The sequence below is a fragment of the Zingiber officinale genome, chromosome 1A (genome assembly GCF_018446385.1).
Source record: "Zingiber officinale cultivar Zhangliang chromosome 1A, Zo_v1.1, whole genome shotgun sequence".
NCBI classification, from domain to species: Eukaryota; Viridiplantae; Streptophyta; class Magnoliopsida; order Zingiberales; family Zingiberaceae; genus Zingiber; species Zingiber officinale.
In genome coordinates, this window is record NC_055987.1 from 131,372,977 (window position 1) to 131,399,322 (window position 26,346).

At 42.1% G+C, this 26,346-nt stretch overlaps 1 protein-coding gene and 1 long non-coding RNA gene across 4 annotated transcripts; one reads left to right on the plus strand and one right to left on the minus strand.

Annotated features, from left to right (window-relative positions):
- Window positions 1-4,920: 4,920 nt before the first annotated feature.
- On the minus strand, window positions 4,921-6,418 carry LOC122033662. Its single transcript, XR_006126610.1, has 2 exons — window positions 6,033-6,418; window positions 4,921-5,071 (listed from the first exon to the last, which is right to left on the minus strand). It is a non-coding gene; the product is annotated as an uncharacterized LOC122033662 (long non-coding RNA).
- A 144-nt stretch (window positions 6,419-6,562) lies between these two features.
- Window positions 6,563-18,728, plus strand: LOC122033651 (myosin IA heavy chain-like). Of its 3 annotated transcripts, none has more exons than XR_006126606.1 (4): window positions 6,564-6,886; window positions 17,053-17,368; window positions 17,918-18,245; window positions 18,525-18,728. XR_006126606.1 is itself a non-coding variant. In XM_042592734.1 (4 exons), exons 1-4 carry the CDS (start codon window positions 6,622-6,624, stop codon window positions 18,563-18,565), a joined length of 681 nt encoding a protein of 226 aa, XP_042448668.1. In that variant the 5' UTR covers window positions 6,566-6,621; the 3' UTR covers window positions 18,566-18,728. The 3 variants fall into 3 exon arrangements, 2 of the variants coding, with proteins under 2 accessions (XP_042448678.1, XP_042448668.1); XM_042592734.1 differs by having other exon boundaries at window positions 6,566-6,886; window positions 18,187-18,245; XM_042592744.1 differs by lacking the exon at window positions 17,918-18,245 and having other exon boundaries at window positions 6,563-6,886.
- The last annotated feature ends 7,618 nt before the right edge of the window (window positions 18,729-26,346 follow it).

Consider the following 26,346-nt stretch of genomic DNA (forward strand, 5'->3'; position numbering starts at 1 on the left):
TCACTAATGCCGAGCCCACAGCATGCTCGGTCGAAGATAAGTAAATACGGAGCGGTTCTCCTACAGCCGGTTTGGCCAGCACGGGCAAAGAATTGAGATAAGTCTTTAGCTCCTCGAATGCCCGATCGCATTCCTCGTCCCATTGAAACTTGGTAGCTTTACGCAGAATCTTGAAGAAAGGGAGGCTTCAGTCGGTCGTTTGGGAGATGAATCGTGATAGCGCCGTTATCCGACCGGTGAGGCGCTGTACTTCTCGAAGATTTCTGGGGGGAGGCATATCTTGTAATGCTTTCACCTTGCTGGGATTCGCCTCTATGCCCCGCTCGGTCACAATATAGCCCAAGAAACGCCCGCCTTTTGCTTCGAACAGACATTTTTGGGGGTTCAGCTTGACTCCATACCTTCTCAGTGTTCGGAAGGTTTCCTCTATGTCGGTACAAAGATCGGCCGCTCAGAGTGACTTGATTAGTATATCATTTACGTAGACTTTCAGGTTGCGCCCGATCTGCTCCCGGAATACTTTGTTCATCAGTCGTTGATAGGTAGCCCCCGCGTTCTTAAGTCCGAACGACATCACGTTATAGCAGTAGGTGTCGTCCGCAGTAACGAAACTGACCTTCTCTTGGTCTTCTCGGGGGAGCAGCACTTGATGGTAGCCCTGATAAGCATCCAACATGCATATCAACTCGCACCCGGTTGTGGAGTCTACTAGTTGATCGATCCAGGGCAAAGGGTAGAAATCCTTTGGGCAGGCCTTGTTCAGATCCCGGAAGTCAATGCAAACTCTCCATTTGTTTCTTGGTTTGGAGACCAGCACCACGTTTGCAAGCCAGCTCGGGAACTACACCTCCCTTATATGGCCGGCCTCCAAGAGCTTTTCCACCTCCGCTCGGATGATGATATTCTGTTCAGCACTGAAGTCCCTCTTCCTTTGCTTTACCGGCCGAGCATCCGGTCGGACGTGAAGCTCGTGCTGCGCTATGCTCGGCGAGACTCTTGGCAGCTCGTGGGTCGACCAAGCGAAAACGTCGTAATTTTTCTGGAGGCATCTAATCAGCTTCTCTTTCTGGCTTGCCTCCAGGTCGGATGCTATGAAAGTCGTGGCCTCCGGTCGGGTAGGGTGGATTTGTACCTCCTCCTTTTCTTCATAAACTAGAGAAGGTGACTTTTCGGTTATAGTGTTTACCTCGACTTGTGGCACTTTCCGAGCGGATTTAGCCTCGGCTCGGACCATCTCTACATAGCATCGTCGAGCGACAAGCTGATCTCCTCGGACCTCCCCAACTTGGTTTTCCATCGGGAACTTGATCTTCTGGCAGAAGGTGGAGACGACCGCTCGGAACTCGTTGAGAGCCAGTCGCCCCAGGATAACATTGTACGCGGAGGGAGCGTCGACCACGATGAAGTTGGCGGTCCGCGTTCTTCTGAGTGGCTCCTCCCCCAGCGAGATAGCCAGCCGGACCTGTCCGACTGGAAAAACTTCGTTACCGGTGAACCCGTAGAGGGGGGTTGTCATCGGCAACAACTCGGTTCGGTCGATTTGTAATTTGGTCAAAGGCCTTCTGGAAGATTATGTTGACCGAGCTGTCTGTATCAATAAAGATGCAGTGAATAGTGTAGTTAGCTATTACCGCTCGGATGATGAGGGCGTCATCATGCGGGACTTCAACTCCTTCGAGGTCCCTAGGCCCAAAGCTGATCTCGGGCCTGTTCGCCTGCTCCTAGCTGCAGCCAACCGCATGGATCGTCAGCTGCCTGGCGTGCGCCTTCCTTGCCCTGTTGGAGTCGCCTCCGGTCGGCCCTCCGGCGATGATGTTGATTTCACCCCTCGACGCATTGCCTCTATTCTCCTCCTCCCGAGCGGATGGTCGGGGTCGCTCATGCGATGCCTGAGGAATGACCCTGTGCTGCTGGTTATGTTGCCGCTTGGGGGATCTCCTTTCTGCACGCCGGCCAGGACTTTAGTGTTGACGTCGTCGGCTTGGCGAAGGCGATCGACGGCGATAACTCCTTGGCGTAGGATGAGCGATTGGGGGGAGGCTCCGACAGTCGCAGGTGTTGTGAGTTGCTGACTGATGGAGCGAACAAAACATGGGAGTCCATACCTTCCCTTTCGGTTTAGGCCGATCGGCCGCTACTTGTTGGACGGCGTGTGGCCTTGCTTGTTGATGAGGCCGGGCAACTTCTGTGCGGGGTCCTCTCGGTGGTTGATAGTTGGAAGGCGGTTTCCGTTCGGCTTGAGCTGGTGGCTCGGCTGGTGCTTCCTTTTTCCTCGCCATTTGCGCTTCCTCCACGTTGATGTACTCGTTGGCCTTGTTCAACATGTGGTCGTAGCTGCGAGGTGGCTTTCTGATGAGCGAACGGAAGAACTCACCGTCCACAAGCCCCTGTGTGAACGCGCTCATCATAGTTTCCGAGGTGACCGTCGGGATATTCATGGCCACCTGGTTGAAGCGTTGGATGTAAGCTCGGAGCAACTCCCTCACCCCTTGCTTGATGGCGAATAGACTGATGCTGGTTTTTTGATAGCGTCTGCTGCTCGCAAAGTGGTGGAGAAAGGCCGTGTGGAACTCTTTGAAGCTCGTTATCGATCCGTCCGACAGCCTCCGGAACCACCGTTGCGCCGACCCAGAAAGGGTGGTGAGGAATACTCGGCACTTCACCCCATCTGTATATTGATGTAAAGTAGCGGTGTTGTCGAACTTACCCAGATGGTCGTCCGGGTCCGTGGTCCCGTTGTATTCCCCGATCGCCGGGGGCGCGTAATGCCTTGGTAGTGGGTCGCGTAGGATGGCCTCGGAGAACTGTCTATTGATCCGCTCGGGAGACGAGTCTGTCCGTGGCGCCTTGCCTTTTCTATTGTCCTGCGCGGGGGCTTCGTCTGACGAAGATCCTCGGTCGAGGTTAGCCTGAGCGACTTTTGACGGCGTTTGGAATAAAGCCCGATGGAACGGTATCGGGGCAGGCGGAGCTTCCACCTAAGTGCCGGTCGGACCTTTGTTCTGGCCCCATATTGAGAGCTGCTCCGGCCGGTCGTCTGGTGTCACTCGACCGCCTGATGCCGACATTGCCTGTTGCGCTAATCGATCGGCTTGAGCCTTTTGCTGTTGCTCGACTATCTTGGCCGCCCGCGCTTGGATGAGCGCGTCTAGTTCTTCGGGAGAGAGCGTCACCATGAGTTGGCGTCCAACTTCTTCCATCGTCTTTGCTCGGATTTAGGTGCGTTCCCACAGACGACACCAATTTGATCCTGTCTTAGCGCTGAGTCGATGGACACTAGGGGCGTGGCGCTCTCCGCTATCTTCGACTGGTGATGTAGATCTCCGGCGAACCTGCAAAGAAGTCAAGCCGGGAGGGGTTTCCCGGCGACGACCCTCCGACGCTCAAGTCAGGCAGCGAAGAAGAAGAAGAAGAAGAAGAACAAGGCTACGTTACTGTGGCTACAGTGATCAAGATTGCATACCTCCATCGAAGTCTGGGGGTCCTTATATAGGACCCCGGGGAGGCGTGAGCATGCTTCTCGATTCGTGCACACTTCCCCAAACATACCTCAGTAGGATTGTGTCATAAAAGCATGCCTGACGTCATTCTGCAATCGTCCGAGTATATCCCAGATGTGACGGTGGAAACTTCCACCGTACGATACTCTGTCCGCTCCGGCCGCCGACCATGCTGTTTGTCGGCAGCAGGTGTCTCGAGGACGAAGTTACCAATTGTCCTTTTTGTCTCCTAGCGCTCTTGCCTGTTCCCGGGCCGAGCGGACAAGCCGCTCGGTGCTCATGGCCTTCGGGAATGTGCGTACCTCGACCCGGGCGGGGAAGCCCTGCTCATGTGCTCGGATGGAATTGCGCCTTATTATCTTGCGGCTCGATCGAGCAGCCTGTCCGCTCGGCCCATAGACTCTTTTTACCTGAGCATCGGAAACCCGACCCTTGGTCGGGCTGTCTTTCGTCTGGTCCGGAAAACTCCTGGCCGGATGTCCGGTCGGCTGGATGCTCGGTCGGTCCGCTACTCCGCTCGGCACGACCTTTGTCCGTTCGACACGACCTTGGGATTGACCCTCTTGACCATTGACCTCCACGTGTCGTTAACCTCCCACTAATGAGAGTCTCCCGTCTTTATCATCGAATCAGATAGGATAACTGATATGAATCCCTTACTATGGATGTCCTTCCTTAAACCCTTAAATCCAGTGGGACCATTACTTCACTACTATTTCGAGGCAAGGCACACACATCCAGGTCCTACATAAATATCTCATCCGAATGAACTTTACCCATATAATACTTTTGTTTTGTCATGGTTAATAATTGAAAATAAAATCTAGAGAAATTAATATGTAGTAGAGGTTGATAACTAAAGAACTACGGTGACATCATATTATTCGAAGTTACTTTTTTTTTAATATCAAATCTCTTTTGTTCTCCATGCAAGCACAATAATGATTGATATACAAATAGAACACTTATTTTTAAAGATATGATACGGGAAGAATATCTGTGGTTATTAAAGCCCTTTTTATTCCAAAAGATGGAATTGGGAGGGAAAGAAATTCAAGATGAGAACAAAAATCCCTAGAGAAAGGTGAGTGAAAGGATAGAGAAAAGAAAAAAAATGCGAGAGAAAGAAATGAGATTTTTTAAAAAAAAAAGAAAAGAAAAAGGGTATGGAAAAAACAAGACGGATCCATTGCCGCGGGCGGTAACTGGCCATGGCCGTCACAGACGGCAGCAAGAGGCGTGCTCGCGGTTGCGAGTTATACCACGAGCATCACTCTTGCGAGAAGGGAGGAGAGAAAGCGATTGCCGTGCCTCTCTTTCTATTTGTGAGATCAACATTCAGCTCACAATCACCTAATCTTATTTGTTTTTTCATCAAGTCGCCGAAGGAATTCAGTCTAGTCAACCAACAACATCAACAAAAACCAAATAAAAAATGTTTCAAATCAAAATCAAATTGAACCCACAATCAAGAAACTAAATATAATTGAACCTTTCCAGTTTGGTTCAGTTTAAGTAACATTTCAAATACTTATCTGTCTTGAATTCCACGGGCATAAACTGGAATTTACCTGCATATATTAAAGAATATATATTGAGTCCACATTTAGTTCAGCTTATAAGAGTTACTAAACTGAAACCATATAATTTTTTTTTACAATAGTTTGATTTTGATTCCATTCAATTTCTCAATTTTCATTCTCAAGTGCCTTGTGCCCACCTTAGCATTTAATTACTGACCTATCAGTTTAACATTCTTAGATTAACTGTCTATTAAGGAAAATTTATCGAAACTGACTCAATTCTTAAATACTTGGGACATTGAGAAGACTGCACAATTGCTCCAGGATCGTTTATATTCCTTCGACAATTTCACAAAAGATTATTATTAATGACATGTTTGATAAGGATGAATTATAGATAATAAATCCAATAGAGAAAAACTACTGATAACCGAAGATACTAATTAAAAACTGACATCTCTTCTAACTACATCAGTCTATTAGATCTAGATGGCAATTGGATACAAGCAAGCATCACACCACCCCAATATTAGACTATAAGGCTATGCAAATTCATGGCTGTCGCAAATACCCCTCTCATTTAGAGGACTGCTGAGTACCTGATTTATCTTCTTTCATCTTATTATGGAACCAATGATGAGAGGCACTTGACAGGAAAATTATCACAAATTTTTTTTTCCATCTATAAGTCTATGCAAATAGAGAGAAATTAGAGAATTAATAATGCAATGCATTGCAAATGATGGCCTCTGAAACTCAACGATAGGATTGTTGAATGATCCCACTTTTTTTATATATAAAAAAATACTGAATCATAGAAATGAGGATATTCTAAATTAGGAATTGATATAACGATCCAACTTGAATAAATCAAGTTAAAACAAAATACACAGAACATAGAAGAATCCATCAATATCTATAATTGCTATTAATTTGCATAAGTCGATTCCTTTCAAGTTTTAGACACTAGAAAAGGAAACCACTTGTAAGGTTTAGAGTGAAACATTACGTTAAGAAGGGCAAATAGTTGAAGAATTGAGGAAGCTTAAAGTCTCCTAATTTCTGCATCTGATTCCTCGTTCCCTTCAAAGCAAATGTTTCCTTCTCCTACTATCATCAATACTGCAATCATACAATTCTATCTTCAAAGTAGACCAACGTTTCACGATGAAAAGAATCGACTGAGTGGTAGTAAATGGGCTCATCTTGCCAATTTAACGAATCGATCTGTTTCGATATGAGAAACAGAAAGTGGAAACGGATTCTTCTTCAGCAATGAAGACGAATAGAGAAAAAGGTACCTACACGCCCGTGGAGTCGTTAACGCGATCGCCTTTGCAACGAAAACTCGTTGCCGAGACCGAAGCCGTTGACGAGCCGTCCACAAGACGGGAAGTGGGGGAACAGAATGCGGGCGTGGTTCTGATGGGTCATGGGTGACCGGATCCTCACTCCCTAGACCGTACGTCACGGTCACTGAGGAGCCCGGTCCGGTTCATCTCTTCGGTTCGCTTTAGGATTGTTTGGACCGGCTGTGCCGCCGACTGATTGACGTATACATCGGGTTTCTAACTCCGCCTTCCTCTTGCCCCTTAGCCATGGATCGCTTCAGGAGGAGACTCCAAGTGGAGGTGCCACAGGACAACGGCGGCAGCAGAGATGGAAGCGGGGGAGCCGTCGAGAAGCCGATGGAGGCGCAGAATGAAGGGATGCAGGGTGATGAGCTGGAGATCGCAGACGAGGAGCCGGGGCAGTTTGCGGGACTGAAGTTGCGGAGGAGGGCCGCGCTCGCCGGGAATTGCAAGGGAGACTACGTCGGCGTATCTTATGATCCCTTCCTTGATAAGATCTTGCGCAAACAAGGTAAACTTCAATGTCCAATTGTTTGCTGTTCTATCTCTTTTTCCTTGATTGATGTCCCCATGAATGCGCCGCCACAATTTGTCAATTTTTCAATATGATTCTTCAGTATTGGAATGATCTGTACATGAAATAAAATGAATCAATCTGGTTGGATTGGAAAGGATATTAAGGATGAATTTGTAGAGATTTTTACATGGCTTTATGATCAAACATTGAAACCGTGATAGTTCTCAATTGGGTTAATTTCCATATCGCACCATTTATGTTGAGTCGAGATGATAAATAGGATTTGTTCAACTGACTCAGTGTGCAATTACAATTTTTGATAAAAGTAAAATGAAAATTCATAATTTTGTAACTTGATCCTAATTCACAAACTCATATGTAAGATGCAAAGTAGGCATGCCAGATTGAATGCTGACTCAGCATAAATGTACTCATGTCATTGCAAATGAACTGCGTGGTATCCTAGTAGTTGACTCATGACTTCTTGAATTTGTTAACAATCTTGTGAGTACATGTGTTTGGTTTCCAGAAGTCAAAATAGAGAAACACACAGAATTTTATTAGGTTTAACACAAATAATACAACAAAGAACACTCAAATGCAGTAAAGAAACTCTCTCAACCAGTCACTGATGCTCTCTTTCACAAATCAGAAAAAATACCAACTCTCACCTCCTCTAACTTCACACATACTTGTAACTTCACACATTTAGGCAACTAACTCTAAAACATGCTAACATAACTGCCCCATAGATATAACTGATTCTAAAACATAACTACTTGTTATTCCCTTTTTATTTTGTTTCTCCTAGAATATTCAAGTCATGTTTTGGGCTTGTTTCCTCCATAATCTAACAAAGTGCTTACATCTGGAACATGGTTCCTATCATTACCACTTGTTGCAGCTCTAGCCTTGTTCTCAAGGCTAAAATTAGGAAATTGAGTTCTAAGAGTGAATTCATCCACTCATGTTGTGTCAATCATGCTCTTGTCCTTCCATTTGGCTAGCCATTAACAAACCACTTCTTCATTTTGAACAATGTCTCTATTAGTAATCACATATTCTGGTTCCACATCATCTTCTAGTGCTACCACCAGTCCACTGGGCAGATCTGCTTGCACATTGTAATCTCCAATAGCCTTCTTAAGTAACGATACATGAAGGATGAGATCGATCCGAGAATGAGGTGGAAGTTTAAGCTTATATGCAACCTCTCCATATTTTGTAGCAATTTGAAAAGGTCCATAATACCTTGCTGCAAATTTTTGATTAATCCTCCTAGAACTGTGTGTTGCTTATGGGGGCTTAATTTAAGGAACACTCATTCTCCTATTGCAAATTGCAGCAGCTTCCTCTTTTTATCGACATATCTCTTCATTTTTTCTTATGCCCTAGACAGATTATATTTAAGTTGAAGAAGAGCTTCATCCTTGCCAGATAACTCCCTTGCCACTACCTCAACTTTAGTTCATGCGTTAAGAAGTGAGTTAAAGTATGGGGCTTTAGACTTCAAAAGGAATTTTACTGATATTTGTAAGAAGTATTATATTAGAATTTTGTCCACGGTATGCAATGAACCCAATTTCTGGGTTGTTCAGAAGCAAAGCAACGTAAATACCCTTCCAAACATCTATTTAATACCTCAGTTTGTCCATCTATTTTAGGGTGGTAGGAAGAGCTCATCTTAAGCATGGTGCCTTGTAGGAGAAAAATTGCTTTCCAAAAGTAACTAATGAACAATGGATCTAAGTCACTAATAATGGATTAGGAGCTCCATGGAGCTGTCTAATTTCTCTAGAAAACCACTTATCTACTATCTTGGCTATATAGGGATGCTTCAACAAAATAAAATGGGCATATTTAAATAACTGATCCACTACAACAAAAACAACTTCATGCCCTTTTGATCGAGGAAGCCCTTTTGATCGAGGAAGTCTGGTGATAAAATCCAAAGAGATGTCATCCCATATAAGATGCGGTATTGGCAATAGTTTGGAGCAGTACCCTAGGAGCGGTTGTGACATATTTGTGTCATTGATACACATCACAAGACTGCACAAACTCTTGTACACAACATTTCATACTTATCCAATAAAGACTACCTGCCAACCTTCTATGAGTTTTTAAGAAACCATAATGCCCTCCTAAAGGGGAAGAATGAAATTCCTTTAGGAGTAATTGTGTCGAAGGAGATGCAGTAGAAATAACAAGCATGTTGTTGTAGTATAGAACTCCGTGTTGCATCTTAAAACCCAGATGAGAATTTAGATTGTTGGTCAAATCAACCATAATTTTCTGTAATTGAAGATCCTGTTGAGCTTCTTCAATAATATTTTCACCTTCCTTCCATGTAGGAGGGTAAGACACTAAAGCGTAATATTCACCTTCTTCATGGCTTTATTTTCTAAACCTAGTTTGTAAATGATTCAAATTGGTAACCCAATAGCTTGGCCATCCAACATTGTTGATCTATGGTTGTAATCCATTGTTATAGTAAAGGCTTTGAAAAATTCAAGGAGGGTTGAAAAAATCAGAGAGGGAAAGAATCGAGCAATTGGTCAAAAGTTTTTAAGTTTCAAGAAAGACTCTAAAGAAGTTGATCCTCAATGGAAATTATTTTTCTTAATCAACTCTATCAAGGGCTTAGCCACTCTACCATAATTTTCTACAAATTTTCTCTTGTAACCAGTTCAACCCAAAAAACCTCTTAGTCCTTCAAAATTCTTTAGAACTAGCCAATCCAAAATACATTGGATTTTGATAGGATCAAGTGAACACCTTGTTTGGAAATGATATGACCCAAGTAATCAACTGTTGTTGTGCCAAAACTACACTTCTTGGAGTTAGCCACAAATTGATTCTTGAGAAGAACTTTCAATACCACATAAAGATGAGACAAATGTGTAAACCAATCACAACTGTAGACCAAAATATCATCAAAGAAAACTAGCACGAGCTTACAATGGAATGGTCTAAATAAATAATTCATTGCTGTATGAAAGGTTGTAGGGGCATTAGTAAAAGGCATAACTAAGAAGTCATATTGCCCATTGTGAGTGCAAAATGCAGTCTTGTGAATGCCTTCTTTATACTAATATGATGATGCCCTGATTTCAAATCAATTTTAGAAAAAAATATAGCTCCAAATAACTCAAATATCAACTCATCTACCACAGAGATATGGTACTTATCCATAATTGTAACCTTATTTAGTGCTCTATATTCAACGCACATTCTCCATGACAATTTTTTTAAATAATAACAAACAATTAGAGAAAATAACCCCTGATTGTAGCATTTCTTGAACTTCTCTCTCTCGATCTCCTCCTTTAGTGGTGTGGGTAATGGTATCGATGCACACTAATAGGGTTCTGCCCTTCCAACAACACTATAGCATGTTGTTGACTTCTCATTAGTGGTAGCCCATACCCTTATTTAAAAATTGCAAACAAAACTTTCCAATAATTGTACTAATTTCTATTGCTATGGTGCATTCTAGTCGCAATGCTGTTTGAGAAGGAACTCCCTCTACTACCCATAAAAGCTCATCAATACTAACGGAATGCCTTTCCAAAAGACAATACAAGGAGCAAGATTCTGTCCTCCTTTTATCTATATGCTTACTCTTCTTAGCTGCCTCCAACTTACCTTGGAGGGTGACCACAAGATCTCCATGACGGAACTTCATGGTCATTGCCTTCCAATCCATTATAACTTTCCCTAATGTTTTCAACCAAGAAACTCCCAAGACTAAATCTATACCTCCCAATCCTAATACGTCTATGCTTTCAACTCAGAATCACCCAATTTAATAGATAACTCAGGGCACTTCCCTTTGGTAAACACTTTGTGCCCATCCCCTAGTTTAATTCTCAATCTCCGTCTCTTGCACCTTCAATCCACGAGCCACACTTAAATGAAGAGAAATGAAATTATGGCTGGCTCTGTACGCACCACAATGTCAATTTCCATTAATTTGCCCACTAACTTCATGGTTCTATTTTCATTTGTTCCAAATTCATACCTAATAATCCCATAAATTTACATTCCAACTCTTCATCTTATAATTTTCTGCCTCAAGACTCACTATCTCTCCATATCGATTTAATTTTTCATTCTCCTCTAACCCTAACAGCTTTAATTGCTTCTTTTTTTTTTCTTTAACAACTTTAATTGCTTCTTTGCACATTGGTGAAGTGGGTGAAAATTTTCACTATATTTGAAACATAATCCCTTTGCCCTTCGTTCCATTAATTCTAGGTAAGTAATGGAACAAATTCCTTTGAATTTTTCCATGAACCCTCACTTCTCTGCTTCTCCTTTCCTTGCTGTAGATGTTAGGAATAAAGAGGGATCTCTATTTGATGTAGAACCTGCATTACTAGCTTCCCCATTCTATTTTTTGTACAGGTTCTGCCTACCTAGAAAGACTAACCCAACTCCTTTTAAATTGCATGAGGCCCTATGTGATCGCAAAATACCTAAACCAGCACTGCCCTGGTTGAAACTGCCCCATACTCGCTCCTTCCCTAACGTCTTTTCTAAGGGTGAGTAATCAGTTCAAAACCAAATCGATCGAATTGAATAATCTGAAACTGATTACATCAAAATTTTTTGGACAAACCGAAACGATCCAACTTTACCACCAAAACCAAACTTTTCTTATATTGGGCAATTGAATCAGACTCAGTCTAGTTGCATCTGATTCAAGTATATCAGTCCGCTAATGATGTATCAATTTAATCGATTTGTGGACCGAACAGAATTTCCGAATTCAGTTGATTAACATCTTTTATCATGCACATTAATTGCCCTCTAGACAGTGACTTCATCATTCCTACTCTTCTTTTGATATGTGGTTGTAATACACTCATGAATTAGTCAATATACTACTCCTTTGGGAGACATGGAACTTGTGACGAAATCAACTAAAAGGCTTCAATAAATTCTTCCACATTGCTAGTTTGTTTTAACGTTGCCAATTCTTCAAAAGGATTGTCATATCTGCATCCTCCATAATGGGATATGAGTTAGATTATCTTCAATCACCTTAAGAAGATTAAACTAATGAATGGTGGTGCCTTCATACTTACATATGGCAACTTGACCTTAACTTCATCAGAAGTATTTTGGATTTCAAAATAAATCTCAGCCCTTGTAATCCATACTACTAGATTCCAACCGTCAAACATTGGTAATTCCACTTTCTTAACATACATCCTATACTCTTCCAATTAATCATCTTGTTGTTCATGAGACTCAAATTGAGAGGACTTATAAACAAAAGTGGATGCTTCCTTCAATGGTGTTGCTTCAACCCTTGTTCCTAATGCTTCAACCCTTGTTCCTAACTATTTGCTGATCTCTTGTAAAGGAGAACTATGTTGCTGCATCGCAAGCATCAGTGCTACATAATCTCTCTCATTTGTTCATGCCCCCTTTTGTTTTGTTCCTCATAAATATACAAGCCATGTTTTGGGCTTGGTTCCCCCATGATCCAACAAAGTGCCCACATCTAGAACTTGGTTCCTATAAACATGTATATTTATCTAGGATTTCTAAGTTTAGATTTGATTCTTTAAATTCACCAATGTACAAAAAAGTTCCATTTTGAATTTGGAAATTCCAGATTTCAACTTACAATGAGATAGATTCAAAATAAATAACCTTTTTATATGGGTCTGACTTAATTTTTAGTTAGATATGTGCATCTGTAATAAATGGAAAAGAATTGCAAACTAGTCAATATTTGAATTAATTTTTGTTATTTGGTAATTAATATTTTCTATTTTAGTAATCATAGGGAATAATTATAATCCCTATTACTATTAGTATAATTTCTCCATTTATAATATTTATTTTCATATTTACTAATGATTCTATAAAAGAAGTCCAGAGTCCTATATTTCAATCACCTTTAAATTATTATAGTTTCCAATATGACTTCTATGTGTGAGAGTTTTTCCTTTAGGTGAGATGCTTTATCAATTTAGTTCTTTGTTCCTGGTAGTTCGACAGTTCAAATATGGTGTTGTGTTAATTTGTATCAGAGTTGAAGCCTAGTGACTTGATTTCGGTACTAGTTATCTCCTTTATCTATCATCCTCAAACTTTAGCTCCACCCTTATCCACAATTCATTCATAGTTCAATACTTAATTTGTTTTTTTACATCTTTCTTTAATCATTAGTCTTTATTGTGATTTCTCTTTCTTCTTATCATCACATACGTCATTTCCTCAACTGCATCCTCCGCACATCTACTTTCATCTTTACTTTTTACATTTTTATTTTACCATCACCATCACTTCTCTATTTTTATCTGTTTTTGAGTTCTAATTAGAATCTTGTGCCCTCTTGTCATCTTCATTCATGGTCGACCTCACCATCAAAATAAAATTGTTGCTATTACCATAGCAACAATAAAAGCAAGTGGCAAAAAGGCGAAGTGCTCACCCAATGCCCCCTGCTAGCCCACCCTAGGACCAACACGGAAACAATAAAAGCAAAAAGGGTGTGTGTGTGTGAGAGAGAGAGAGAGAGAGAGAAGTAAGAAAAAAGGAGAAAGAAAGAGAGCGAAAAAAAAGAGTTCAGGAAAAAAGTGGAGAGAGAGAGAGAGAGAAAGAGGAAATTTGAGTAAAAGAGGAAAAATTTTGTTGTAATAAAAAAATATCATGGTAAATTTGTATTATTCTATTTGCATTGCTATGAACATTTATGGCAACTTTATAAACATTTTGTCACCTCCATCTTGTTGTTTTCGGTCACATGCTTCCTCCAAGGCATCACCATTGCTAGCTCATCACAACAATAATGACCAATGTGCATCAACTTCTCCAATTGCAAACAACACATTGACACAACCAAGGGTAGACAAAATTCCTAAAACGATTTAATTGTCCCTTCGCATTTTAATTTGCAAGAAAACAATTGTCTTCTCTAGATTCAACAAAGAGCAGATTGAGTATCTCCATCTATTGGTCCAGTTTAAAACTCAGACCACATCCCCATCAACATCGATGAATCTCTCGTCATCTAGGTATAAAAGCAATTCCTCTTCCCAAGAAATTATTTGTTTATTTAGTTGGTAACTTTAAATTGTTCGCACTTAATTAGTTTTTCCTCACAAATTCATACATATTTAGTATCTTATTTATAAAAATAAAAAATATTATCAATTTTTTCCAATTTAGTTAGGCACCATTCATAAAAAATATTTCCTTTTTAGTTTAATCATCATCCATCAAAAGAATATATTTCCTATTTAGTTGAGGATCCATCAAATAAAATATTTTCTATTTAGTTTAATCATCATCCATCAATTATCATACTTGCATGTTAGCAATTTATCAAATGCTTCTAGATCTCATTTAATTTATAACATTATTTAATTTTATAATTTTCATAACTTGTCAATATTTGAATTAACTTATGAGAGAAAACACCATATTTGCCACTAAATATATACATAATGTTCCCTATGTGAACAATAAACTTACTCTCTGTTTGGGAGGAGGTGAGGGGGAAGGGTAAATAAGGGGAGGGGGAACTTTCTAATCTCGTTTGGGAAGGAGTGAGTTAACGAGGTGAAGGGGAAGGAAGGGGAAACTTTAACCTTGGAAGGGGAAAAAGAGGCAAAATTCCAATTCGAGGTGTAAGGAAGGGGAATCCTAAAAAATTTTATTCCAACTTTATCCTCAGGCAGCAGACCTCTTCCCGAGCTTCTCTTCCCTTGGAACGAACCCTTCGCCGTTCGGACCCGGCGTCACCCCCTCCTTCCATTGTATCTCCTTCGTTCCTGGCCGTGTGCATAGGTGAGCAGTCGGCGACTCCTTTTTCTTAGACCCAAAGGTTGCCGCTAGGAAAGTCGAAGATGGCGATGCTGACTGCAGATCCTATCCTAATTCAATCTCCGAGGGAAAATGGCAAAGTCGCGTTCGAAGAAGAAGAGGAGATTGCGGACATTGAGGAGGGAGATTATGGAGCCCTTCTACGATAGAAAAGATGTGGCCAAGCTTGCTGCCCAGGAGGCTGTCCTTGCTGCCCCAAAGCTTGCTGTCATAACTCCCGCCTCCATCGATGAAGAACTTGCCGCTGTGACCTCTGCTGCTATGGGTGAGCCTCAATGCTCCTCTTTGATTCCTCGATGCTTACATTTTCTTCCATTGGCTGCGTTAGCATATATTTTGTTTCAGGCTTCAAAATATGTTTTTTTTTGTTTTACAAAAGGGGAGGTTGAATTATGATTGTTGACAACTTTATGATGATTTGTTTCTAAATTGAGGGTAATTTTGTAATTTAATATATTTAACCTTCAATCCTCTCCCTTTTCCTAGAAACAACCTTTTGCAAAAAACTGGGTAAGGCTGCGTACAATGGATCCTTTCCCGGGACTCCGCATAGCGGGAGCTTTGCGCACCGGACTATCCTTTATTCCTCTTCCTTTTCTTCTAAATAAGGTAACATATGTTATGTTAATTAACCTTCCCTCCCTCCCAAACAAGGGGAAAATAAATACTTTATTTCCCCTTTCTTTCCCTCCCTTCTCCTTCCATTAATGAACCTTCCCTCACCCCATTCAAATAGAAGCTTAAGGATTATAGTGGTTATTCTTTGTACACTGCTAAATTTAGGAATGACATCGACATAATTACATCCTGTCATCCCTAAAGAAGAATCTTAGTATTTTTATGAACCATGTGTTAGGGCAAAATCCATTATATTTGATGGAATTATGGAATAACATATTTCCTGATTAGTTAGATAACATTTTGCAAATCACTTAGTATGGTTCCTTCTATATTTTCTTATATCTTTGATATTTGTAATCAATTGAATTAAATGTTTTATTTTCTTCTATCTATCAAACCAAGAACTAACTTTGCATATTATAAATATATAAACAATGATGCAAATTGTATTGAGTAATGCTTATTATAAAAAGTTTAATAGTACTATAAATTTTAATATTACATTTATTAATTTAAATTTCTTCATTACATCTACATTAGGTGAATTCATACTACCATATCTTTTTTATTTGGTCATATTGTGAGAAAGATTAAATCCGCCAATGTCGGTCCCAAGCCCGGATAAAAAACACTGAGGGTCGCGCGTTAGTTTACCGGCCTGCATTAACTTTTAGGCAAATGTTCAATGAAAGCTGACCCTACTTAGTGAGATAAGATTTGGTTGTTTATATCGTGGAAAAGATTGATTACAATGTTTTTTTTTTTTTAACTTTCCTACTCATTTAAACACCGTTGGAGGATAAGCTAATTTTGCTTGGAGAAATTCGAATATTCGTCTTCATATGTTGATTTTGTTACACATTTTGTGGAATCATCCTCGTCATTATTACTTTCACAAGGAAGACAAAAATATTATTCTCATCATACAACAAACTTAGATATTTTTTTACTTATTGAAAAGGGCGACTAAAAAAGAATATTTCAATGTCAAAGTGCAAAAAGAAAAACAAAGTGCATTGATTTCTTTCTCGTTGGAAGGGCCATTTGAAAAATAAAAATTACTAAGAAATTTTGTTAAACAGAGTTATTGAAATAATTCTTCCTTATGTTTGGAAATGAAAACCTAAAAGGAGAAGTTGAAAACTTCTTAGAAGTCGAATTTTTATCAGTTGGAGAGAATAATGCAAATAAAGAAACAAATATCGTGGGAAAAATTATATCTAAATAAAATAAATTAAAGATAAAATTCAGATTGGTTCATCTGCACTAAAGGGTGATAAATTGAAAATCTTCAAGATTAAAAAATATTAATAATTTGAGCATTGGTAATAAATTGAAAGTATTCAAGATTTGAGTATTTAAGATAATTTTTTTGTTATTAAATAAAGAATAATTATAATCCCTATCATGATTAGTATATTTTATTTATTTAAAATATTTATTTTATATTTACTGTTGAGTCGAGTCAGAGTCCTAAATTTCAATCATTTTTGAATTAATGCAATTTCCAATTTGATTTCTTTGTGTCAGTTTTTTCTGCATATGAGGTTATTTCCTTATTTGTTTTTTTCAATTCCGTTCTTAGTTCTTGGCTGGTTTAACAGTTAGAATTTGGTGTTGCATCAATAGTTGTATTCTTGGTGTTGAGGACCACATTATATCAGTGATAGAACTGTTCATTATCTCTTCAGGTGACAGAACAGTTCTATTTGCGGATAAGGTGATCAAAGTCACTGGATCCGGAAAGATGAAGAAACAGATTATGCTGATTACTGATTTTGCTATATATCTTGTTGACTCTGATGCTGATGCCTTGAAGAGGAGAATAGCACTTGCAGCAGTTGAAAAGATATGTTCGAGCAAATTCAGTGACAACTTTTTTGCACTGATCATTCCTACTGAGTATGATTGTCTAATGGCTAGCACAAGAAAAACAGAGATTGTGAATGTCTTGATTGAAGCCACCAAGGGTGCAACCGAGGAACTTGAAGTCGTTTTCTCCAACAGGTAAATATTGAAAATAGCTTCATTTTCATTTGGTAAGTATTGGCACAAAGTCAGATTTTTTTTCTTTGTATTGCTTTATTATCAGGAGTTTGACCAACAAAGTCACTCCTTTTAACCATGTATTGACAGAAGCTTTGTGCATCCACATCCTTTTTAGCACTGATCTATTAACCAGTTTAATCATGTTCATCTGGAGCCATCCTAACATTGCATTTGGTCTGTCACCAGTTGTCTTGCATGCTAACTTTCTTTCATAGTAGCCTAGTAGCCTTCCTATTAGAAAAAGCAAATGAAACAAGTGAAGGAATGAAAAAGGAAAGAAATAAACTTTGGCTTATCAAACTTCTTTCCGATGATTGTATACTGCAATTTATGGTAGAAATTTGAATTAACTTGTACAGTGAAGCTTCTAACAATTTCATATGCAAATTGAAACCATCTATTTAATTTTTCTGAAGAGGCTTCCAAATTCCAATCAACTGCTGCACTGTTCTTTTTCTATTTCCTCTTACTTGTTAGCTGATACACGTCAACCAATTTAAATTGCAGTCATCCTAAAAAACATTTGCATAGCAATTGCTGAGCCATTATATCTTGTGGAATTGCTCAAGCTCTATCTCACATAAACCTCATGTCTGGGTAGATCAAACGTCGGTGGGAAAATCTAACTAAAGCTCTCTTTTTTTCCTTGTAAAATTGAATACATATTCTCTAAATCAATAGGCATATGTACTGTGTAAAATTGACAAAAAAAAATATATGGCTGTTTATTTTTTCAACCAGAAAGATGAAAACTGTGGAAATTATGCAAAACGCAGGTTTGAGTATAATGCTGCTGACGACGTAGTGAAAGAAATCGAATTTGTGGAAGTAGAAGGTCTGTTTAACTCTTCCAAAATCTATTTCTCTTACAGTAAAGTTTGCATAATATGATTCCTTGCAGCTCACTGAGATGGTGATAGATGTTTGCCTCGTTGATTCTTGCGTGTAATTTTTTTTTTTCCTTTCCATCTTTATTTCACCACCCATGCCTATGGCAAGGTTCCAACGTATTGAATCCCATTCACCTGGGTTCTACATCCTACATCATGCTGATGCATCACATCTGCCTCGTTCCACCTTCAAGCGCGTTAACACTTGCAATGCTTTGCTGTAGGAGCCATTGGAACAAGGATCTCAAGGAAGGCTATCCAATGATGCGATCCTGCTTTGGCTTTTATTGAAGAGCACCTTATGTCGAGGTTCCAACTACCTTTTGGTTATGATGGCCAGAACTCTTGATTCATAACCTCAACAATCAATTCAATCTTTGTTTTCCATGTCTTTTTTCTTTTACTTGAGTTTATTCGAGTTGATGACATTGGGAATCGCTGTTGTATGCTACTGTTGAATGCATATTTCGTTCAAAAAAAAACATGCAGTATAGTTATAAGAGTAACAAGTAGGTTGCTGTTTTTTCAGGTGAGCAACCATGATATATATTATACACTGCCTGCCTAAACAAAACGAGCTATGATTAACTTTAGGATAAAATTTACAGCGGTTTTGGCATCCTATAATTTTTGTGGTTTAGTCAACTGTAGAAGGTTTGGAATAATTTCTACGATTAGTCAACTTCAAAGGAGTGTCCGAGGCCGAAGATTGGGGTGGCGGAGTCACGGTAGAGGGTCTCAAGAACAAGCGCATGTCTACCTAGCTCCGCGATGCTACGGCTCAAGAGAGCCATGTTTCGAGATCAAGAAGTGGAAGCAGAAGACCGCCAAGAGAATGCATGTTCCATTTGCATGGACTATTTCAGAGCGTGATTTTGATGCCGATATGATGCTGTGCGGCCATGGATTCCACTATGACTAACTAGTAGCTACCTTAGGAATATATAGCTGAAGCAAAGCCATTTGTGTCATCTGTGTGTACGCAGGTTTCAGCTCTCTTCCACGATTACACCTTCGCCATTGTTAAAACTGATCCATTGAATTAAGATTTCTAGAAATAATGTATTTAGATAAATCGTAGCTATGATTTCTTAGTTCAATCAAATTAAATTTATTCAGAAGGCGCTTTTTTCATTGTTCCTGTTGAGTTTTTCTATGTACGAACATGTTTGGTCAAAACATATTTTTATTTATTTGTTTATTATTTCTTTAATAACTGTATGGAATGTTTTGTAGGTAGTAATTTAATATATAAATGATTTTCTGCTTCTATTTTAAATTGAGATAGAACGAAAGATCATAAATAAATATTAGAAATTTAGTAAATTTTATTTCCACAGAATAGAAAATCTATAACCACTTCTAATTAAAAATTGAGAGTTCAATTTATTAGAAATTTAGAAAATTTTATTTATTTCATCATGCGCTTGATGTCTATATATCTGTATGTACCTTTTTTTATATTCATGGGGCTGACACTAAAAAACCGTTAAAAAAAAATTCAAATTATTATAATAAAATTTTTAAAAATAGTTTAATTTTTATTATCCTCTCAAGAAGAATACAATTCTCACCGTATTAATTCTATTTCCTACTTCAACCAACTAACTAACTAGTTTATCATTAACTTTTTTTTTTTCAGTCCGATAAAAATTGGATTTATTGTTGTTTTGCAATTTTATAGTTGAATCCATTGTTTCAGTTTGAATTTAAAAACACTATAAAAATAATTTAAAATCATTATTTTTATTCCTATTAATTGAAATATATATTAAATAGAATCCAGCGTTATTTAATAAATAATTTATTTCCCCTTAACTCAACTTAGTCCATGCACAATTATTTCTAAGAATTTATTAATTTATTATTAATAAATGTTGGTGTCAAGAGTTTAAAGTTAACTTATCTTCTGATTTAACGAGTTAGACTAATGCAGAAAAATCCTAATTAAAATTAGGCAAAGAAGTCATGATTGAATATACTGTGCAAAGAAGTCTTGGTCAAGTGGACTGGACAAAAAAGTCCTGGTTAAGTGGATTGGGCAGAAGTCTTGGTAAATCAAAGATGTTGGATAGAAGTTCTAGGGGTTGAGACACTAGGCGGGAAGCCTTAGGGTCGCGGGCACTAGGCAGAAATCTAGATGGACCGAGGATCAGATGTCTAGCAGGAAGTTCCGAAGGTCAAGATCGGATGCTGAGCAAAACTCCAAACATGTCTGGAGGATCGAATGTTTGACAAATTTATAAATTCTCCTAAAAGAAGTGGATGAGGATGCGTTCCTTGTGAGAGAACAGTAGACATCAGTCTGCCCTAGGGTTTCACTGGAAACCCAAAAGTCAAGACTAGATAGTCTAAATTGGACTAATTCTTTGTGTTAAATATATTACTATGTTTTCTGTGCTAACTTTGTGATGTAGGTAAAAAGCTGGATTAAGGGGATTCCAGACACCCGAAATGGATATAGGTGCCTGACAGTCTGAGCGATTAGAAAGGATCTGTTGCTGCAATCGACCTCCAGGATTTTGATGTTTGACAATGCACCTAAGTCTAGTCAGTTTGACCAAGGGTTGATCCAAACATGACTTGATATTTGGAAGAGAGAAGTCTAGTCAGGACTAGATGACTAGCAAGGGTAAAACAGGTGAGAAGTCTACTACGTGACTAGTCCTAATTAGAAGGTAGACAAGGAGAAGCCCTGGTGAGTGAAGTCAAGCTCTAGTAAGTGAAGCCAGGTAATGGAAGTCCTGGTGAATGAAATCAGATTCTAGTGAGTGAAGCTAGGTAGTGGAAGTTTTGGTGAACGAAGCCAGACCCTAGTGAGTGAAGCTAGGTAGTAGAAATCTTGGTGAATGAAGCCGACCCTAGTGAGTGAAGCTAGGTGGTGGAAGTCCTGATGAGTGAAACTGGACCCTAGTGAGTGAAACTAGGTGGTGGAAATCCTAATGAGTCAAGTTGGGCCATACTGAGTGAAGCTAAGTGGTGGAAGTCTTGGTGAGTGAAACTGTCCCTAGTGAGTGAAGCTACGTGGTAAAAGTCCTGGTGAGTGAAACCAGACAATGGAAGTCCTGGTGAGTGAAGCTAGACAATGAAAGTCTTAGTGAGTGAAGCTGGACAACCCTAGGGGGAGGTAACCCTAAGAAATGAAAAGTCTTGAGGAGTAAATTTCAAACATGTGTGACCAACTGGTTTTCGGTTGATCGCACGCTGTTGACCTGACTAGAAAATTATTAATAATGCTAATACTATTCTTTTTACTATTTTATATCTGATCCGGTGGTAAGAGCCCGGGACCCCCTAACGAGGGGTCAACGCCACGTGGAGGTCAAAAGGCCAGGTGGTCCGTCGAAGAAGGGTGAGCCGACCGGACTCATGAGAAAAGGGCAAGCCGATCGGTCTGCTAGTAAACATCTGATAGTAAAAGGCGCCCTGACAGGGATCGAGGTTCCGACGCTCAATGAAACAGTAAATAATGACCGAGCGGAAGGCCTAAAAGAAGGCAGGACGTAATGGGCGCGCCGCTCGGCCGGCGCAGGGAATTAGGGCCGTCCGGACGGCGCTCTTCGTCTAGCCGGCCGGATGGACGTCCTGGCCGGCGGTGGGTAAATAGGGACAGGAACATCTGCTGACAGCCGTCAAGTCGTATGGCTAAGCCATACTCCTAGTCTGACAACGGGGTGTCCTGTTGTCCCATCGAAGGCGCGATGGGACTGTTGCAGTATGACGTCAGGTAAGCTTTATGACAAACACATACCGAGGTATGGGCTGCGGACACGTACGTGCCTCGGTGGGCGTGTAGAAGCTCTTTCACCGATCTATATAAAGAGCCGCAGACTTCGCCGGAGGTAGGCGTTCTACAAGCTTTGGAGCTACTTTTTCCACCACTTGCTTACCTGACTTGAGCGTCGGAGGGTCGCCGCCGGGAACCCCTTCCCGGCCCGACTTCTGTGCAGGTTCGCCGGAGCTTCGTGAGACTAGCCGGAGGCCCACGTCATCGACTAGGAGAGCGTCACGTGCCCAGCGTCCGTTGGTTCAGCGATTCGGACAGGATCAAATTGGCACCGTCTGTGGGAACGCTCCTGCATCCGATCGGAAGCAATGGACGAGGCTGGACGACAACACGTGGTGACGCTTTCAAACGAGGAACTCGACGCTCTGATCGAGATAAGGGCCGCCAAGCTCATGGAGCAAAAACAGAAAGCCACAGCCGAGCGGCCGGAGCAGCAAGCAACATCAGCATCTGGTGGTCGAGTGGAAGCACCACCGGCCACCGTTGCATTTCATCGAGCCCTATTCCGCACCCCTGAAGCCGTACCAGCTCATAGCGATAGGGGATCTTCTTCGAATGAGATGCCTAGACGAGATGACAGAAAGGGGAAAGCCCCCCGAGCGGACGCATCACCCGAAAGGATTAATCGCCAATTTTCAGAGGCTATTCTGAGAGATCCTCTGCCGAAGCACTATGTGCCTCCGACGATCGGCGAGTATAATGGGACAACTGACCCAGATGATCATTTGGGTAAGTTCGATAACACAGCTACTCTCCATCAATACACAGATGGAGTAAAGTGTCGAGTTTTTCTTACCACTCTCTCGGGATCGGCTCAACGGTGGTTTCGGAGGTTGTCGGACGGATCCATCACAAGCTTCAAGGACTTCCGAACGGCCTTCCTCCACCATTTTGCAAGCAGCCGATGCTACCAGAAAACGAGCGTGAGCCTGTTCTCCATCAAGCAAGAAGCCCGTGAATCGCTCCGAGCTTACATCCAGCGATTCAACAAAGTGGCGATGGATATTCCAACGGCCACTTCGGAAACCATGATGAATGCTTTCACACAAGGCCTAGTGGATGGGGATTTTTTCCGATCACTCATCCGAAAGCCGCCCCGAGATTACGATCACATGCTACACCGGGCTAACGAATACATCAACGTGGAAGAAGCGCAAGCGGCCAGGAAAAAGGAAACTTCAGCCGAGCGGGCTCCTCCGGCCGAGCGGAAACAGCACGCCGCTCATCAGCCGCCTAGAGGACCAAGGGTCGAAGCAATCCAATCCCCCCACGCCAGGTCCCATGTGCAAGAGGTAGCTGCCGCCCGGCCCAAGCCAAAGAAGAGATGGACCCCGATGTTCTGCTCATTCCAGCGGACGGATACGCACAACACAAGGGATTGTCGAAGTCTTCCCTTTGTGGCTCATCCTGTGCCCCGGAATGCCGGACGACGGTCTCCCTCAGTTGACAGGCAACAGAGAACTCATGAAGCCGATCGGACGCGAGCTGATAGGCCACGGCAACAGACTCCCGATCGACATCGTTCTCCAAGGCAAGAGAATCGCTGAGCATCCAGAGAACGGTCTCGACCGTCCGCTCGGGAAGAGGAAAATAGAAGCAATACTTCCCGAGGTGAGATCAACGTTATTGCTGGCGGGCCGACCGGAGGAGACTCCAACCGAGTTAGAAAGGCGAGCGTCCAGCAGCTCCAGATTCATGCGGTCGGCGGTAGCCGAGAACGAGCGGAAGGACCCGAAATTAGTTTCGGGCCCGGGGACTTGGAAGGAGTTGAAGTACCCCACGACGATGCTCTGCTCATCAAAGCGCTAATAGCCAATTACACTATTCACCGCGTATTTGTTGACACAGGGAGCTCAGTCAACATCATATTCAAGAAGGTGTTCGATCAGCTGCAAATTGATCGAGCCGAGCTGTTGCCCATGACAACTCCGCTCTACGGGTTTACGGGTAACGAAGTTCAGCCGGTCGGACAGATCCGGCTGGCTACCTCGCTGGGAGAAGAGCCGCTCAGGAGGACAAGGACAACAAACTTCGTGGTGGTCGACTCTCCCTCGTCCTACAACGTCATTTTGGGACGACCGGCGCTCAGCGAATTCCGAGCGGTCGTCTCAACCTTCCATCAGAAGATCAAGTTCCCCGTGGAGGACAAAGTGGGAGAAGTACGGGGAGATCAGCTAGCAGCTCGGCGATGCTACATCGAGATGGTCCGAGCAGAAGCTAATTCCGCTCGGAAGGCGCCCCGGATCGAGATAAACGCCATCACCGAAAAGCCACCCTCTTTAATTTATGAAGAAAAAGAGGAAGTGCAGATTCACCCAACCCGATCGGAGGCCACGACTTTTATTGCGCCCGATCTGGAGGAGAAGCAGAAAGAGGAGCTGATCCAATGCCTCCGAAGAAATCATGATGTCTTCGTCTGGTCGACACATGAGTTGCCCGGAATTTCGCCGAGCATAGCGCAGCATGAGTTGCATGTCCGACCGGACGCTCGGCCGGTAAAGCAAAGAAAAAGAGATTTCAGCGCCGAGCAGAATGCCATCATCCGGGCGGAGGTGGAGAAGCTTCTGGAAGCCGGCCATATACGCGAAGTGCAATTCCCGAGCTGGTTGGCGAACGTAGTATTAGTCTCCAAGCCGGGCAACAAGTGGAGAGTGTGCATAGATTTTCGGGATCTCAACAAAGCTTGCCCGAAAGAATTTTATCCTCTGCCCCGGATAGATCAGCTGGTGGACTCTACGGCCGGCTGCGAATTAATCTGTATGCTCGACGCCTACCAGGGCTATCACCAGGTGCCGCTCGCCCGTGAAGATCAAGAAAAAGTCAGCTTCGTGACGGCCGACGACACATATTGCTATAATGTGATGCCGTTCGGATTGAAGAATGCGGGGGCCACATATCATCGCTTGATGAATAAAGTATTCAGAGAGCAGATCGGGCGGAATCTAGAAGTTTATGTGGACGACATTCTCATTAAGTCCGTCCGAGCGGCCGATCTCTTCAAGGACATGGAAGAAACCTTCCGAACGCTACGCAAATATGGAGTCAAGCTAAATCCCCAGAAGTGCCTGTTCGGAGCAAAAGGAGGGTGATTCTTGGGGTACATAGTGACCGAGCGGGGCATCGAAGCAAATCCCAGCAAAGTGAAAGCTCTGCAAGATATGCCGCCTCCAAGAAATACAAGGGAAGTGCAGCGTTTGTCCAGATTCATCTCCAAAACTGCCGACCGGAGCCTCCCTTTCTTCAAAATCTTGCGCAAGGCCACTAAGTTTCACTGGGATGAAGAATGCGATCGGGCGTTCGATGACTGGAAGGCATATCTGAACTCTCTCCCTGTATTGGCCAAGCTGGCTACGGGTGAGCCACTTTATATGTACTTGTCTTCAACCGAGCATGCAATCGGCTCGGCTTTAGTGAGGGCGAGCGGAGAAGAGCCTGTGTATTTCCTTAGTCACATTTTAAAAGATACTGAATCTCGCTCTGGTCCTTGCAGCTCGGCGCCTTCGTCCATACTTCCTCACGCATACCATCATTGTTAAAACAAATAGCCCGCTCGATCGTGTGTTACTAAACCCAGAAGCGTCTGGGCGGCTCATCAAGTGGACGACAGAGTTAAGTGAATTCGACATCCAATACCATCCCCGCTCGGCGATCAAAGCGCAATCCTTGGCCGATTTTGTGACTGAGGTGCAAAGGCCGGAGCCGGAAGCTATGTGGAGAATATATGTGGATGGGTCGTCCACTCGGCTCGGAAGCGGGATTGGAATATTGTTGCTCTCCCCTCAAGAAGAAAAGATGCACTTATCCGTCCGGCTGGATTATAAAGCTACCAACAATGAAGCAGAGTATGAGGCCCTCATAGCTGGCTTGCAGCCTGCCCGGCATGTGGGAGCCAGTCGGGTAACGCTTCACTCGGATTCGCAGTTGGCCGCTCAGCAGCTCTCTGGTACCTTCGAACTCAATAATGCTCGGCTCAAGCTCTACGCTGAAACCTTCGAGAAGCTCAAAGCCGATTTTAGAGAAGTTGTTATCCAGAAGATACCCAGAGTAGAAAATCAAGTAGCTGATAAGTTAGCCAAACTCGCGAGCTCAATAACGTCGGTCGCCATTCAGCAGCCAATTGAAAAAGTACTGTTGGTGGCGCACGTCGACCGGATGGAAGGCCTCACATTTCCAAGCGACTGGCGGACACCCATCATAAAGTTCCTCCGCTCGGGCGCCACACCATCCAATGAGTATGAAGCCTAGCTGCTAAGGAGGAG